The 18,477-nt window shown below is 42.6% G+C and overlaps 1 protein-coding gene across 2 annotated transcripts in view; it reads right to left on the minus strand.

Moving 5' to 3' along the window:
- Window positions 1-2,721: 2,721 nt before the first annotated feature.
- Window positions 2,722-18,477, minus strand: part of col2a1b (collagen, type II, alpha 1b) — a 53,702-nt gene continuing 37,946 nt past the window's right edge. For both annotated transcript variants that reach the window (XM_026240728.1, XM_026240727.1), the window contains 12 exons: window positions 16,241-16,348; window positions 15,822-15,929; window positions 14,267-14,320; window positions 14,072-14,179; window positions 13,479-13,532; window positions 13,254-13,361; window positions 13,109-13,162; window positions 11,374-11,481; window positions 10,363-10,651; window positions 10,110-10,297; window positions 9,748-9,990; window positions 2,722-4,277 (listed from right to left, as the gene is read on the minus strand). In XM_026240728.1, the coding sequence (XP_026096513.1) occupies window positions 4,131-4,277; window positions 9,748-9,990; window positions 10,110-10,297; window positions 10,363-10,651; window positions 11,374-11,481; window positions 13,109-13,162; window positions 13,254-13,361; window positions 13,479-13,532; window positions 14,072-14,179; window positions 14,267-14,320; window positions 15,822-15,929; window positions 16,241-16,348 (1,569 nt within the window). In that variant the 3' untranslated portion in view covers window positions 2,722-4,130. The remainder of the gene's footprint in view (window positions 4,278-9,747; window positions 9,991-10,109; window positions 10,298-10,362; window positions 10,652-11,373; window positions 11,482-13,108; window positions 13,163-13,253; window positions 13,362-13,478; window positions 13,533-14,071; window positions 14,180-14,266; window positions 14,321-15,821; window positions 15,930-16,240; window positions 16,349-18,477) is intronic.

Below are 18,477 nucleotides of genomic sequence, written 5' to 3' on the forward strand. Positions count from 1 at the left end.
GGCAGACACACTCTTGCAGTTTAAATCTAGATTAAAGACCCATCTCTTTAACCTGGCATACACATAACATACTAATATGCTTTTAATATCCAAATCCGTTAAAGGATTTTTAGGCTGCATTAATTAGGTAAACCGGAACCGGAAACACTTCCCATAACACCCGATGTACTTTCTACATCATTAGAAGAATGGCATCTACGCTAATATTTGTCTGTTTCTCTCTTATTCTGGGGTCACCGTAGCCACCAGATCCAGTCTGTGTCCAGATCAGAGGGTCACTGCAGTCACCCGGATCCAGTACGTATCCAGACCAGATGGTGGATCAGCACCTAGAAAGGACCTCTACATCCCTGAAAGACAGCGGAGACCAGGACAACTAGAGCCCCAGATACAGATCCCCTGTAAAGACCTTGTCTCAGAGGAGCACCAGGACAAGACCACAGGAAACAGATGATTCTTCTGCACAATCTGACTTTGCTGCAGTCTGGAATTGAACTACTGGTTTCGTCTGGTCAGAGGAGAACTGGCCCCCCAACTGAGCCTGGTTTCTCCCAAGGTTTTTTTCTCCATTCTGTCACCGATGGAGTTTCGGTTCCTTGCCGCTGTCGCCTCTGGCTTGTTCAGTTGGGGTCACTTCATCTACAGCGATGTCGTTGACTTGATTGCAAATAAATGCACAGACACTATTTAAACTGAACAGAGATGACATCACTGAATTCAATGATGAACTGCCTTTAACTATCATTCTGCATTATTGACACACTGTTTTCCTAATGAATGTTGTTCAGTTGCTTTGACGCAATGTATTTTGTTTAAAGCGCTATATAAATAAAGGTGACTTGACTTGACTTGACATGCTATTGTACGCACAAGATTGATCAACCTAAGCACTTAACATAACTAGTTTAAACAAACATGCATACGTTTATACATTAATGGGGTGCACTGAGAGATAATGTGTTGTTTAAAAACTTGTGGCTTTCCCAAAACTCCTTTACAGCAGAGCCATGATAAAAAAGAACACAAAAAGAAGCTGAAAATGACTGAGATTTAGTGGATATAGAGGCTCAAGCTTGGATAGGAAAAACCAGAACAAATGTGCAAAGATCCCAAACCATAATATTTCAAATAATTAGTTAATTAGGACATCAAAATTGTAAGGTCATGCTGCAACTTTCATAATATAATAATTATTGTTAGTATATGGAGCCCTCAGTCGTTAGCTGTCTGACCGACTGAATGGAGAGAGATTCTGCGTCTGTGCTGGAGAACTGAAGATCATGTGTGCTGGATGTTATCTGTGAAGAAAGTGAGAACAGTTTTGTGTTTCTTTCTCAGAAAGTTCTGGGTCTGTGGTGTTTCGTTTACAGCATGTTCCTCTGTTACCTGTTGCACAGCAGTCATTGTATGCAGGACATCACCTTGAATTATATTATGCCAAGTTGATAAGGGGTTTGGTTTCTTCCCAACACTTTATGAATGCTCTCACATGGGTTTCCTCTGGACTTCCACAAGGTGTCAGGATTTCTCGTCTCTATCAGTATCATGCATTTGTGTGTCCAGTGATTGTACATATTTTTTCTGGCTTGTTTTTCCATATACATATATTCTCCAGGTGTGAAGAATCAAAAAACAAAAAAAACAAAAAACATAGCTTCCTTTGGGCTGGAGTCAGACCTGTTCATCATCTCTTATGTTAATTTTGGGAACTATACGCACATTGTTAGACAAGTCTCTCAGTGTCACACTGAACCAAACAATAGCTCTAACAAGCTCTTTTCTAAACACACACATGTGTCTGGTGTTAGTGCTCAAGAGCATCTATTAACAGATTCATCCAGCAGAATATTTACTGTTTAAACATGCCTTATGCCAACAGTCATGACTAAAATCTGCTGCCACCATGAAATATAACCAGATCATGTACTGTATGGATAGACTCACATTTATTTGAGGAGAAATGTAACAAGTATTGGGAAAAGTGTGTGTGTGTATACACCATTGAGAAAAGTGGTATGTTTTATATCAAGGTGTATGCTGAAAATGTTCTGTGACCTGACATCGTAACACCATGAAGACCTTGTACTCTGCTTTCAGTGATAAAAACATCCAGCTTCTCAGCGCTTTGAGAAATCTTTTTAGAAATCTGCTGCTCTTCCATAAAGTGCACTTCCAGTAGATTGTCCACAACAGCGGTGGACAAACACACTTTAGGACGTCCAGATCTTCTCAGGGTGATGTTCAGATGCTAGAGTTTGGTGGAGAGAGCTGTACTCTGATCATGTGCTGTGTGAAGGCTGCTCTGAGGAGAACGTCTCATCTTCACACATCAGGGTTTGTACTGTACACCATCTTTGAATAACAAAGGGATTTGATGTCTTTTTAGCTGACCATATGACCTCAGAGATTGCTTGTGGAGCACAATGAAGATGACTGAGGTGAAGACTCAAGGAAGAAGATCCAGATCTGACAAACAGCGTCTCAGCAGCATATCAGAAAACAGACTTCTGTTGTGTCCTCGTAATGAATGGATGAATATTCATCTAGAGAACACAAGAGATTATAAGTGTGGCTGTTTGCTTCAGTCTGAACAATGATCATTATGTCTTCTCTTTCTGCTTCTTCTGTACATCATAACTCAGTGTGTTATCTGTGATGCTACTTCGTCACTCTGATATCCTCACAAGGCTGTACAATCATAATCATAAGAACAACCAAAGATATACCAACATTATTTATTTAATACAAATGAATCTATGTGCTATTTGTACGGTAAAAATCATAGAAAAACAGAGCGCAAATGTAGAAATGTATGAAACACAAAAACACTAACCAGACTGCACTACTGTACAATGTATTATGTGTACACAGATGTATTATCTGAAATATTAAGGACCGTCAAAATTAACTATTTTACTTAAGCTGTGATGCTATAGTTTTTCTTTATTTTCCAAAACAGACAAAATAAATCAACCCACTTCTAAAACCCGAAGACTATATAAAAGAACAAAGATGTACTATCCTTTTATTTTAGCAAAAAAGTAAAAAGCAACACAAAAAAAAGCAAGCTCTTACTCTTTGAGCTCTTCTCTGTGTCTAAGAGTGCATCTAAAACTAAAACAAAAGAAGGAAACCGGATAAAAGCAATCTCTAGGTTGTACATTTTTTACATTTGCATTCATTAAAAACATAAGAAAATAAAAACAATAAAACGACAGCTCTTCACTTTTCCACGATCACATACATAGGTTTTCAGAGGACAGGATGCAAGACAGTGGAAGGTAATTTTAGCATTTCATTCAATAAAGTCATTTATAAAGGGTAGCATAAAGCAGGGAAAATAACTATATTTATCTTTTCAATTCTGACCAGAGCACAGTCTGGCTTAACTTTACAAATTAGCAAGACTTGTCTTTTTCTGTGATTTTTTTTTTTACAGCGTGAGGTAGCTTAGAAGAAGAAACTCAAAACTGGGTGACAGACCACATATGTGGAAGGTCTGTGTTAAGAGAACATTGAATAGCGTGACATAACAGGACTGTGGGGAACAAGGAAAAAACCTAGCTTTAATGCAGGATCACAAAAACACAAACAATTAGATGTCTATGATATATCTGGACACTGGAAAAAATGCAGAATGTTTTATAAGATTAGCACCATTGATTATGTTTTAATGCACAGTAATTTACATACACTGTAGTGATAAGAAAGACGAACACTTGCATGTGATTGTCAAAGTTCAGGCTTTTGTAGAACTTGTGAGTCCCATAATTATAGAAGAAAATGATAAAATACTTAGTGTGGGACTCACTCTGGGTTCAAATGCACAGGGGAAATATCACCTTAACAATAAATAAATAAAACCAAGACACACTTCTGCTCCTGTCTTTTCTCTGGCTTCTCTCTCATGTAGCGTTGTGTTGGATTGTGAGATGTTCCCAGAGTGCCGAGGGTCAGGGTCAGTCACAGAGGAGTACTGCTGGTGCCTATCAGTGCATATCCTAAAATACTTTCGGAAGCACTACTTTTCTTGTCATAAAGATGACCCACTTAAAAATGTCAAGTTCTTTAGTTTATTGTCTTTCTCTGTTTCTCGCTCTCGTGTCCCGGTTTCATCTGTTCCTCTGTCTTTACAAGAAACAGACGGCACCCAGGTCCACTCCAAACTCCTGATGAGCTCCTCCAATATCCATCGGTGCGATGTCCACAATGGGCAGGCGAGAAGTCTTCTGGGATTTGTACTCGATGACAGTCTTGCTCCATTGTCCTGTGTGTTTCTGTAGAGACAAAAACTCAGCTGTGAGGAACCTGTTCACACAGAACATGTTTTGCTCACTACAGATCTGCTTCTCTATTGTTTTTGTGTGTAAACGTGAGCAGCACATTTGTAGAAAGTGTTTGTTAGCCACACTGTACTGTTGTTGTTATACTATACTATACTATACTACACTATACTATACTGTATGCAGTTGTCAACTTGTTCTCTTTGACCCTGTTTACACCTGGTATTATGCTGAGATTTCATTGATCAGATCACAAGAGGATGATGCTAAATACAGGTGTGAACAGGTTTAAAATGTTTTGAGCTTGTCCACTTTATACCAAATCCAGAGGTATTTTTTAAAACACAGAAAACATCTCGGGTTACTTGACTGTAACCCTGTTCCCTGAAAAAGCGGGAACAAGATGCTGCCCTCAATAACGCTAATGGGAGAACATTCTTTGTTCGACCGGTTGTGAAGCATGTGTGTCAAACACGCCAAGAATTGGCTTAAATAACCTCGGCAGGTGACGTCACTGATAACGTGCACCTGCAGGTTATAAATAGACGTGAAACGGAAACATCCTCAGGTTACCCCTTTGTCTGAAGAGACGTCCGGACATGTTGACAGTGCGGCATTGAGGTGCAGCATCTCGTTCCCACTTTTTCAGGGAACAGGGTTACAGTCAAGTAACCCTAACGTTCCCTACTCTCGATGCTGCGCTCAATAGCGCTAATGGGAATGAGAATACCAACGCCGCCGCACTGTAAGTGTCCGAAGTGTATAGAAGTGTATAGAATCTGACAAATGTGTGCGGAGAGGACCAACCTGCCGCATCAAGCCTTTGAAGATGCAACCTCACTGGTTGAATGGGCACTAACTCCTAGAGACGAAGTTTGACCACGCGCCTCGTAGGCTAGGGCAATAGCAACCTTCACCCAATGTAAAACTGTTTGCCTGGTGGCAGCCGCACCTGTGACTGCGGCCCCCATGGCATATGAAAAGCTGCTCTGACTTACGCCACTGGCTAATGCGGTGGAAGTAAATCTGGAGAGCACATACTGGACAAAGTGAAGTCTTTCCCGCTCCAGTATTGTACATGGCGGAGGACAGAAGTCTTTGAAAATGAGTAGTATGAACATCCAAACTATAGAACCTGACAAATGTGTGCGGAGAGGACCAACCTGCCGCATCACACACTTGAGCAGGAGCATCCCTCACCCAATGTGAAACTTCTTGCCTGGAGGCAGCCGCTGCAACCCCCCTCCCCCTGGTTGAGGCCCCCATGGCACATGAAAAGCTGCTCTGACTTACGCCACTGGCTAGTGCGGTGGACGCAAGTCTGAAGAGCATGTACTGGATACAGTTAGGAACATTCAGAAGATAATTAGGGTGAGGATGCAAAATAGCTTTGACTCGTCCAGGGGCAAAATTGGAACAGGATGACAGGACTGACAAAGCCTGTAAATCCGAATACTCCTTAGAGAGGTAATGGCCATAAAAAAAAAAAAAACATATTTAGAGTCAGAAGCCTGGAAGGCGCTGATTCTAATGGTTCAAAAGGGGTGCCAACCCCTCGAGCACTACGGCTAAATCCCCTGAAGGGCCCGTAGCTCTAGTGGGTGCCTCTGAGCCCCATGAATGAAGCGGGCGACTAGAGGGTGCTTCCCCACAGAAACCCAGTCAATCAAAACATGGCAAGCGAAACTAGCGGCCATTTAAGTTCTAAGAGTACTAGGGCATGTGCCTGAGGACAATTTCTCTTGCAGGAACTCCAGTACTGAAACAATTTGGTAGTGAGCTGGGTCTGCATGGTGTGTCATGCACCAGCCCTGAAAAACACTCCTTATGAGGGCATAAGTTCTTCTAGTGGAGGGAGTCCTAGCACTTAGAATAGTCTCTATTACTGTGGCTGGAAGGCCAGCATCTCTAGTTGGTCCCCCTCAGGGGCCAGACGTGAAGGTTCCAGAGCTTAGGCCGGGGATGAAGTACTGTCCCCTGTGCCTGAGAGAAGATCTCTCCTGACTGGAATTGCCCATGGCGAGCCATCGAGGAGGGATATTAGATCTGAGAACCAAACTCCGGTCGGCCAACAGGGCGCTATCAGTAAGAGGCAAGACCCCCGTTGACGGACCTTGGCCAGGACTCCCGGGAGCAGAGCAATCGGAGGAAAGACATAAAGACGCATGGGCCGTAGTGTCCAGACCCAGGGGAGCTGGATGAGTCAGAGAGATGTAGAGGGGACATTGTGCCATCTCCTGTGAAGCACAGAGGTCCACTTCTGCTACTTGAAATCTCTCCCAGATTTGACTACTTAGGGGGGGAGTTTGGACAGCAAGCCTGCTCCCACATTCATATGCCCAGGAATGTAAATCGCCCTAAGGGACAGGAACTTGTCCTGTGCCCAAAGCAGAACCTGGTGCGCCAACTCGTTCGAGCAGCGCGACTGCAGTCCGCCCTGGCGATTTATGTAAGAGACTACAGATGTGTTGTCCATCCGCACTAGGACATGGTAGCCTCTCAACTGCTGGAGGAAGTATTTCAGGGCCAGGAATACAGTGTTCATTTCGAGGCAATTGATGTGCCAATTCGAGAAGATGACCTCTCCAGATCCCTTGGGCTGGACAGCCAACTAAGGCCGCTCCCCAGCCCATGAGGGAAGCGTCTGTCATTAGCATCTTGCAATGACAACAAGGACCTAGAGTGGGACCCAAACTCTGAACCACATAGATAGGGTACGAAGCCCCTGGTGCGTAACCCTTATTTGCCACTGGGGATTGGCCCTTGGATGAAATCCCCTGGCTCTGAGCCACAACTGAAATGATCTCATGTACAGGATGCCCAAAGGTATCACCGTGGATGCAGCTGCCATGAGACCTGAACAGTGAATTTCTGGCCTAGCTTGATGTTCTTTAGGGTGTTTAGAATGGATTTAACGCATGCAGGAGACAGCTGTAGCTGCATTGTGATCGAATCCCATACCACACCCAAATACGTTGTCCTCTGAGCTGGAGAGAGAACGCTTTTCTTGGGGTTGAGTCTCAACCCCAGAGATTCGAGATGAGCTAGGACGACATGCTGATGTCGAAGCGCAAGCTCTTGAAACTGGGTCAGATTCAGCCAGTCGTTTATATACATTTTAAATGTGGATGTCCTGGAGTCGTAGAGGAGCTGCATCCATGAATTTCGTGTAAGTGCGGGATAACAAAGCTAGGCCGAATGGAAGAACATGATACTGGTAAGCTTCGCCCCCAAAAGCGAACCTCAGGAACCTCCTGAGTTGTGGCAATATTTCAAAATGAAAATACACATCCATTAGATCTATGATTGGACGCAGCCCCCCGTCTTTCTTGGGAATCAAGAAATACAGACTGTAATAGCCTGACTCTCTGTCTGGCAGGGGAACACATTCTATGGCCCCTTTGACCAGCAGAGTCTGTGATTCCTGTGTCAACAGATATGCACATGCCGGTTTCACAGAGGTGGAGACCACGCTGTTGAAACACAGAAGATGATGTGTAAACTGAATACTGTAGCCCTTCCCTACAGTTCTTTCGACTCATGGGGAGATATTTGGCAGTAGCTTCCACACTGCCAGCTTCTCCAAAAGGGGCACTAATTGTGACACTTTGTTTGTTGTGGGGGGTGGGGGGGGGGGGGTAGATGTCTGGTGTCCTGAAACGTAGCAGGAATCCAACAGAGCATGTATCATTTCACTGGAGACCACTGCCCCCCGAAACACCGGTGGTGTTGGAAGTTGTTCAGTGATCCCCTAAGGGTGCCAGGGAAGAGCATTATAAGGGACACACCCTTTGTCCTGCATACAGCTTAAGGCCCTTGATTTGATCGTGATGACTTTACTTTTGTCCAGCTCCATCGGCGGCTGCCAAGTGTAACAAGCTGCTCCCCTGTCTTATGCGGGGGGCGAACAACACACCACACTCTCTCTTTGAACCTCCTACCCCAGAGGAGCTGGATCGGGTCGGGACTGTTTATTTATTTATTTATTTATTTCTTGACAGCCCTGACACTTGAGCACAGTGAGTGAGAAACATATTAATATATATATATATATATATATATATATATATATATATATATATATATTCATCATCATCTCATTATCATTTTTTAATTTATATTTTTAATTTATATTTTTATTTAAATTATGTTGCTCCAATAGGGGAGAGATAGCAGCTAGCATCTCTCTCACCTATGAAATCATAATGTACAAAATCTAATTTTAAGGCTTTAATCTGGTTACTGCACGAGTCATCACCTAGTAACTCCTCATGTGCTTATAATCGCGAGAGGAGCGCTAGGAGAGAGCACTCTCAGTGTCCATTTCAACAGGAGCTAGAGCTACAGCAGCCTCTGCCCAATCCGAAGAAGTGCCTGGGCATGCTTCGGAGGTGGGCACGAGAACCGTCAGATCTTCAAGATCGGAGCGTGATCTTAATGAGCAGGGAAGCGGCTCGTTCCTCGTGAGAGCAAAGAGCCTAGCGCGGATAGGAAGATTTTCAAACAATAAACATGCGATTTCTCTTCAGAGATCGGCCATGGAGAGCGAGGCACGCATCTCTTATAGAATCAGCAATAATAGTTAGAATTTTCTTTTTTCTTTTTTTTTTTTAAAACTAATACTTTCATCAGCGTGACACACACACACACACACATAAACACATAAACACAACAATGTGGTCTCTGAAGACAAAGAAACCTGAGGATGTTTCTGTTTCACGTCTATTTATAACCTGCAAGTGCACGTTATCAGTGACGTCACCTGCCGAGGTTATTTAAGCCATTTCTTGGCGTGCTTGACACACATGCTTCACAACCGGTCGTACAAAGAATGTTCTCCCATTAGCGTTATTGAGTGCAGCAGGGAACTAAAGCTTGCCTGCTCTCCGCTGACTGAGCTCATTCTGAGATGTTCATTTCCCATCCATTAACTCACAAAATTAGAATGTTAAATTAGATTTACATTAAATTACTACTGATAAATGTACATCATTCTTTAATATTTTTTTTTTCTTTTTAGTGGTTTAGTTTTACATGTACATGAACAGAATGAGAGGGAAAAAATAACAGAATAAAATGACATAGGGAAAAAAATAGACCTACACAAAATATGTTTCAGTTAAATAATTAACAAATTAACAAAACAAAAAGGGAAAGAGTATGTTTCATGAAAGAAATTCTGGAAAAATATATTTATCCATGCCATAAACATTAAAAAATATATATCTATTTGCATTGTTCAGCTCTAATGTAAATTGCGTGAGCTTATCTCACAACATTACATCGAAAGATCTAACCTCTCCTCAAAAGAAAGGATGGATTAAAACACCAGGTGTAAACAGGCCCTTTGTATTATTTTGCTCCAGCGAAACTATTAGGGTTACATTCACTTCCATACATCCATTATTATTATTATTATTATTAAATTTTTGCTCCCTAGGCCTGGTCAGAAGTGTTTCCTCACCTTGCAGCCATCCTCCAGAACAGTGTATGTGAAGCGGCTGTTGCCCTCGGCTCTGATCTGCACATCATTGGACCCCTGCAGCAGCAGAGCTCTCTTCAGGTCTCCGGTGGACTCGTCCATGTAGGCCACGCTGTTCTTGCAGTGGTAGGTCAGGTTCTGTGAGGCTTCTGTGGAAAGCAGTCTCAGGAAAGTCATCTGAATGCTTGCTGTGTTAGGTGCCAGGTTGTCGTCTCCATAGCCAAACTGTGGAGGGAAAACAGAAGAAAGCACATTAGACAGAGATGATCTAATCCTGAATAATCTTTATGAATTGACCTGAATCCAGTTCAAGGCTCAGCAGGACCAGGAAGAGGAAGACTCACATGGAATCCACCATTCATGGCTTCTCCAAACCAAACGTGTTTACGCTCCGAACCTTTGGAAGTCCACCAGCTCTTGCGTGGGATATTGGCAGGTTTTGGATAAACGCAGGTCTCGCCAGTCTCCATGTTGCAGAAGACCTTCATAGCATCAACAGTGCAGCCCTGGTTAGGATCAATCCAGTATTCACCTGCGGAGAGACGGCACGTTATTCCCGAACATGTTCCCTGTGCTTCATGAAGACAGGAAACTCACCGCTCTTCCAGTCGGGGTGGCAGAGCTTCAGGTCCCTGCAGGTGCGGGCCGGGCTCTTCTTGGAGCCGTCAGGACTGCGGATGTTCTCCATCTGATTGTTGAGAGACTTCAGACTGGCGTCCACCTCTGCATCGTTCTGGACATTACCTTCGGCGGCTTGGTCTGCCCTCATGTATTGCAGGGATTCCGGACCCTTCTCAGGATGAGACAGACCAGCGAAAGCAGACAGATCGATGCCGGGCCCCGGTGGGCCAGGGAGACCAGGGGGACCAGGGTTTCCTGGGGGGCCCTGAGAAGAAGCAGTGTATGAACACATCTAATGTTCAACACATGGCTATCAGAATGTTTAAGACCAGCATCTCCCAGCCCTGGTCCTACAGTATCCCCAACCAATGTTGCCTCTAATTTTTTTTTTTTTGCTGAGCAAAATTTTCTCTATTGGGTGCACATTTTGGCCACCTGAGCAAAAAAATTTTTTGTACCATACCTTTAACTGTTAGCCTTAATATGCTATTTATATTTAATTTTACCCATGATGTAACTAAATGATGCACGTTTTAGATTACCAGACAAAACATTTTTTACAGTCTTACCAAGAAATTCTAAAAAAAAATCATTTTTTGAAAAAAACTCAAGCTGAACAGTTAATTTTGTTTGCGTTGGGTCTTGTGTTGAGCTATTTCGTCAGCAACCATTTGAGTATTGGATTTCTACAGCGACTGATTTGGCAAACATCATTCTCTTTCTATGAAACCTATTGACCACATTCACCGGTTCTACAGCAACATCAACTCTATCGCATTTACTATAATTCAATCAAAGGCTTTCCCAACTCATTTCTGCATATGTGTGGCATATTGTTAATTCTGTGCGTTCACAGCATGAGAGGGAACATTGCCCCCAGAAGTTTACATTTAGAAAATATCCTTCATCTGATGCCCATTCCAGCCCGTGGAGTCTCTGCTAACTGTTTAACTAGGGAGTATAGAAAATGTGAAGTGTGCTACTCACAGCTGGGCCAGTCTCTCCAGAACGGCCGCGAGGTCCAGGGGGTCCAATGGGTCCAGGCAAACCATTGGATCCATCTTTTCCAGCTGGACCAACGGGGCCTGGGGGTCCCTGGGAAGAGACAGAAGTCCGAGTCTCAGCAGAGCATTCACCTGTTTGCATGATCCAAGACTTTAAGGCCTCCAGAGTTAAGTTCCAACCTTCTCTTACACACCATTTTTGGGCCTCATTTATAAAATGTTCCATTCTACAATCCCACAAGGAAAAGTGTGTATATTTGGTTAAACCCTGATGGTGGCTTTCAGTGTACACACACTAGGGGTGTGCAGTGAAGTCAGTATTTGTATCTGTAACAATCCCAAAATTATTTTTTGGATAAAACCGGAACCGGAATTTATAATTGCTAAGACCGTTATGGTTTTAGAGACTTATAAGTGGTATTTATTTAAATATCTTCTAACAGTCGAAGCTGATACCCTTGTATAGACAAAGTTTTGAGCGCAAGTTTGAGTCCCATTTTGGGGACCTTTGTGATCCATGAATATTTAAATACCTTCTAATTAAAACAGGTTCCTATGCAGTTTAGAAATATGAAAATCGATTTAAGTAATTTCTAGGAAATGCATGGAAAAAGGCAAGTGCAACACTGCTATTTCATTTGCGCTTATTTCATTTATAAAATTTACACTCATTTACTTTACACACTTGCTGTTGCATTGTAATATTAGAGGTTTATGTAAATCAACATGATTTCCTTTGGCTCACTGGTTCCTGCACAGTTTAAAAACTAAAAACTAAAAACTAAGTAATTTTCAGGTCTAGAAAAGTATGGAAAAAATGAGAACAGAGTATGGAAAAATCTTTGTGCTTCGACTATTTGTCCTATTCAGTGTTCTAAAGTATAAAATTAATCTCTAAAAATAAATTGATCACACAAATAGAGCTTTCACGACAAATGTTTAGTAATTGTCTGAACACGACTGAATTAATTCAAGGTGCACTTTTTCATTACGCATAAATCTTTAAGCAGTCTTAAGACTTTTTTGAACTTCACTAAACAAATGTGCGTGTGCCACACAAACCAGCAAAAGATAAAGAAGCAAACATGTATGCCTAGTAGAAAATATATCTGTATCTAAGCTGATTATTAGTCTACTTTTGACAGAGAGATTAGTTTTTGAGAGACACGCAGAGACGGCAACGCGGCTGTTTGATGATCACGCAGTGGTTATTCATGTATCATTTCCTAGCCTATAAGGTTTAAATCATTGCCTTTTAAATATACACAAATAGTAGAACATGTATGGTGTATTATTTTAGTTGATATTACTCTTGCCAAGCACTGATTTCTGAGAGATGCACGGAGAGGCAACAGCAATGCGGTGTTTGATATGCACTTTTCATTCATAAAGTTTACATTCATTCACTTCACACAATTATAATTGCTTTAGGAGGTCTGTGTAAAATATTGCGCTGTTCCCCTGGATCACCTGTTATCTAGCAAACACCACACTGTGCTGCAGCCTCAGCCGAATATTCGGGCAGAATTTTTCGTTATCCGTTATTAGTTTTTGAAGCCATTAACCGTGCCTTTCTGAATAAGGTATTCAGCTTCTGGCACACCCCTAACACACACTCTAAGATCAAATTGTAGAAACGAGGGCCTTGTGTTTGATTAAGGTTGGAGCTAAATGCTAATATAGCTACAGAGGCAGTAATAATGCTCCTGGCTACATACTCTTGCTCCACCGGGTCCAGCAGGTCCAGAAGCTCCTTGGTCTCCAGGTTGGCCCTGTGTGTGGAGTGTAACAGTGTTTGTGTGTTAGCACATCTAACCTCAGTATCTGCATATATAATGCTTTAGCAAAGAAACAGCTACTTACAGGAGGCCCAGGCAGACCTTGAAGACCAGTGAATCCTCTGTGTCCCTTCTGTCCTCTCTCGCCCGAATCCCCAGCCTCACCCTTATCTCCGCGCGGGCCTTGTGGACCCTGTGATTAATGGACATGAGCATTGGAACTCTACATTAACTCTAGAAGTCTACATCCAGTTGTTGTGTATGAACTGACACATTGACCATTAAAAGCAGAATCGAGTCAAGCACTCACAGGCATTCCTCGAGCTCCAGCAGGCCCCAGAGATCCAGCAGGTCCTTTGGGTCCCTACAGTTAAAAGTAATGAGTGTGTCAAGAGTGTTCTATGTAGAATCTTTTGGCTTAAAATCATCTACTCTAAATTTGAATTCCAGTAGTGTATTTTTGGAATGGCCAATGCTTTCCATGCTTTAAATGTGTATTAACGGCAGCTTCGAGACGCAATCCCATCCAGCTATACCACTTTCCAGATGCAACACATTTAAGGGAAATTCAACTGAGAAAGCTTGGACTGTCTCAACAGTTTTGATTGAAGTTTTTATAGTTTTGTAGTGCATTAATGTCACTCACATACATCCCACCCTGTTGATAGGAATGGCATGAGTATTGATACTGAATAGACTTTTCATCATGAAACTAGTACAAAAATAGTTGACAAATATTCCAGGTTGTTTGTTAACTGGTTTAATCAAGTGTATTTACTGAGCTTTCATTCAATTCACATGGAGACTATTTTTTGTTAAAATCCCTTCAAAAATACTGTTCAGTACCACAAATAATAAATAACACAATGTTACACTTTAAGTGTTGTTTGAATCTGTACTCACAGCCTCTCCTCGGTCTCCCTGTTTGCCGGTGGGTCCGACCGGACCAGGAGCACCAGTTCCACCCGGAGCACCAGGAGCACCCGTGGGTCCAGTGTCTCCACGGTCACCCTGACAACAATACACGCAGTGATGCAGATACAGCAGTGACCACAGCACGTCTGTGGAGGGATATACACTATCATCTTTGATGCTTACCTTTATTCCTGCAGAACCATCTCGGCCAGGAGGACCATCAGATCCAGGATTGCCCTGCAAAATAAATGATACTATTAAACTTGATGTGAGCTCTTTATGTATGCACAGCATATATGCATGTATTTATTAATTTCAGCTTCAAGACAACAAGCAACTGTGTACAAGGAAAGCATCTAATATCCATTTCTTATTATTGCAATGTTTTTCAAAACATTTTTGGCAAACAGTAAAACTGGTTTGTATTGGTTTGGTTTTCTCAGTTCAAAACCAGTCCTATAACCCTGAGCTTGTTCAATTAGGTATATGGTAAAAGCCTCTGGAAAATAACCTTATATTTCCTCCCCCCAAAAAATAATGCTTGTGTGTTAAATTTTTTTCTTCAGATTTACAAAACGAAATCACATTGCTTAACCAGTATGTGTGTGAAAGCAGTGTTTTTAAGTTGCAGTAAGTCCATATGAAATGTTCAATCATTCATTACGCTCTGTCATCCACATTGCCATTTGCACCCTAACCATGTTAATACTTAACCCTGTTAACATTTCTTTGTTTCTACATTTGCCCTCCTCTCCTCTCCTCTCCCGTCCCCTCTCCTCTTCTCTCCCCTTCTCTTCTCTCAACTCATATCCTCTCCTCTTCCCTAATCTCCTCTGCGCTCCCCTCCTTACCACTCATCTCCTCTCCATTCCACTCCTCTCCTCTCCACTCCACTTGTCTTCTCTCTCTCCTCTCCCCTCCCCTCTCTTCTCTCTCCTATCCCCTCCCCTCCTCTCCTCTCCATTTCACTTGTCTCCTCTCTCTCCTCTCCTTTCCCACCTCCTCCTCTCCTCTCCACTCCACGTGTCTTCTCTATCCTATCCTCTCCTCTCGTCTCCACTCTACTCCACTTGTCTTCTCACTCTCCTCTCCACTTGTATTCTCTCCTATCCCCTAATCTCCCCTCGTCTCCACTCCACTCCTCTCCTCTCCTTTCCCCTCCCCTAATCTCATCCATTTCACTTGTCTCCTCTCTCTCCTCTCCTTTCCCACCCTCTCCTCTCCTCTCCACTTGTCTTCTCTCTATCCTCTCCTCTCCACTCCCGTCCCCTCTCTTGTCTCTCCTATCCTCTTGTCTCCTCTCCTGTCATCTCCTCTCCACTCCTCTCCTCTCTCTCCTCTCCTTTCGTCTCCTCTACGGATGTGGGTGGGATGTAATCACATAACTTACACATCACTGCTCAGATCAGCTTTTCTCCTGACAAAATTAGTTTAATATTTCCATCCGCTGAATGTAAACTTTTCTATATTCCAAGCTTGCCTGCTGCTCTGGTGCCTTCATGTGGTCATGAGTCACAATTATGAAAATAAATCTAGGAATTATTAGATTGTTGTACTTCAAATCAGTAAGGGTTGAGGCATCAATAGTATTGATGGTTTGAGCAAAATTCACACCTTTGGATCTGTGCAGAATGTAATGAATGAAACATCATTAAGGTGCAACCTGTTCAGTGCAGTCTGCATGTATTGCTTGGTTTGAGCGGGTTGTTTTAAGGGATGCGCTGGATCTGTGACGTACCTCTCTCCCAGGTTCCCCAGCAGGTCCGGTCAGACCCGGCGCTCCCACAGGTCCAGGGGGTCCACGGTCTCCAGGTCCTCCAGCAGCTCCTTGTTTACCAGGCTCACCCTGTGATGGGGATTCATCAGCAGAAAGTGAAACACCTGAAATATCTCTGCACTCGCCTGGATAAAACTCTTTAACATGAACAGCTATGTGTTTCATTGGCAAGGGCAGTTGATCCTCAAACATGGAAAAACATTCTCATGCTTTTATCTAATTGTCATATTCACTTGGCAACTGAAAAGCTGGCAGAGTAGAACTAAACAGAGTTCACCTTAAAGGAAAATCTGATAAAAAAGCTTAAAGAATGTTTTTTCTGTCTCCTGTCCCTGTCATCATTACAATCCTAAATGTCAGCATGTTTATCTGGGACTCACAGAGGGTCCAGGCAGGCCAGGGAAACCTCTTTCACCACGTTGTCCTGGAAGTCCAACAATCCCACGCTGACCAGCCAGACCCTGAGGACCTGCAGGCCCATCCGGACCCTGGGACAGGACAGGAGTGAAAGCCACAATGACAATAGAACTTAAATTTTTTTGGAAATATGACACATCATAAAAAATGAGTCTGGACTTCGCATTTAAATTCTCATAGTAACACTCAGAGTTTAGGCTAAATGATTTATCAAAATTCAACCGAAGTTGCAGTTTGGCTTAATGCGATTTTTTAAATTGCAATATTTGCAGTTTTTTATTAAATGAATACATGCACGGCATCAGTAGTAAATGCTGCTCAATCACTGCCAGTGCTCATCCTATTTTGGGCATAAACAGGAAAAATAATATTTCCCTCTAAAGAAATGTTAAAGGATACTCCACTCCAAAAGGATCTTTTTGTCATTAATCACTTACCCCCATGTTGTTTCAAACCTGTAAAAACTTTGTTCATCTTCGGAACACAATTTAAGATATTTTGGATGAGAATAAAACATGAGGGGAAGTGATTAATGACAGAATTTTCATTTTGGGGTGGAGTTTACCTTAAAGTTAACTTATCATTAGCGTTTTCTTTTCTCCTCTCCTCTCCTCTCTCACGCTGCAGTTTTCCACAAGTTCATCAAACAACCGCAGTAAGAATATTTCATCAAGCACGGTGAGTAATGGCTTCTCCTACAATTGTTATTTGCACCTCTTGCCACATGTACAGTTTATCTATCTCTGTCGCTGATGAGGGATTCACATGTGATAAATGCAGGGAAACAGTTAGGCTGACAGAGAAGATTTCAGAATTAGAGACACGCATCCAAACTTTAATTGAGGACAGTAAGAATGTTAGGGCTCTAGATACGGCTTTGGATGCGTCTAGCTCAGGGATTCCTGTACATTGTCCGGTTCCAGCAGAGCCCCTGCAGCAGGGCAACTGGGTGACGGTGAGGCAGCGTAGTCGTGGGTCAAAACACCGCTCTTCTGTTCCGATCAAAACATTAAACAGGTTCTCCCCACTCAGTGATGCACCCACTGAGAAACCTGATGAAAGTGGTCTAGTTATTGGCGATTCTATTGTACGGAACGTGAATATAGAGACACCAGCCACCATAGTCAAATGTTTACCGGGAGCCAGAGCGCCTGACATCTTGGCAAATTTAAAAGTGCTGGCTAATGCTAAACGTAAATACAGTAAGATTGTTATTCATGCCGGCGCTAATGATGTTCGACTTCGCCAGTCGGAGATCACTAAAAATAACTTTAAAGAGGTGTGTGAACTTGCAAGCACGATGTCAGACACTGTAATATGCTCTGGTCCCCTCCCTGCTTACCGTGGTGACGAGATGCATAGCAGATTGTCATCACTCAATGGCTGGATGTCTAAGTGGTGCCCACAGAATAACATAGGTTTCATAGACAATTGGACGAGCTTTTGGGGCAGACCTGACCTGTTTAAAAGAGATGGTCTTCATCCCTCCTGGGGTGGCGCCACTCTTCTGTCTAGAAATATGGCAAATAGTCTTAGTGTTTATACTTGACTAACTGGGGCCCAGGTCAGGAAGCAGACAGACTGGCTAAACCGACCGTCTGCTAGCTGCCTCCCGTCACAGAGGTCAGTTAATTCTCAGCACATAGAGACTCTTTCACCTAGATATCACACTATAGAGACTGTGTCTGTTCCACGAACTAGAAAATACAAAAAACGTCCAAACCAAGTTAAGGTTAACAATTTAATTGAGGTTCAACAAATAAAAAACAAATGCAATATGGATAAACAAATGATAAAGATTGGCTTATTGAATATCAGATCCATTTCTACGAAAACACTTTTTGTAAATAATATGATCACTGATCATAATATAGATGTGCTCTGTTTGACAGAAACCTGGCTAAAACCTGATGATTACATTATTTTAAATGAGTCCACCCCCCAAGATTATTGTTATAAACACGAGCCGCGTCTAAAAGGCAAAGGGGGAGGTGTTGCTTCAATTTATAATAACGTTTTCAGGATTTCTCAGAGGGCAGGCTTCAAGTATAACTCGTTTGAAGTAATGGTGCTTCATATAACATTATCCAGAGAAACCAATGTTAATGATAAATCCCCTGTTATGTTTGTACTGGCTACTGTATACAGGCCACCAGGGCACCATACAGACTTTATTAAAGAGTTTGGTGATTTTACATCC

This window comes from Carassius auratus, linkage group LG36F (assembly GCF_003368295.1).
Source record: "Carassius auratus strain Wakin linkage group LG36F, ASM336829v1, whole genome shotgun sequence".
In the NCBI taxonomy this organism is placed as follows: Eukaryota; Metazoa; Chordata; class Actinopteri; order Cypriniformes; family Cyprinidae; genus Carassius; species Carassius auratus.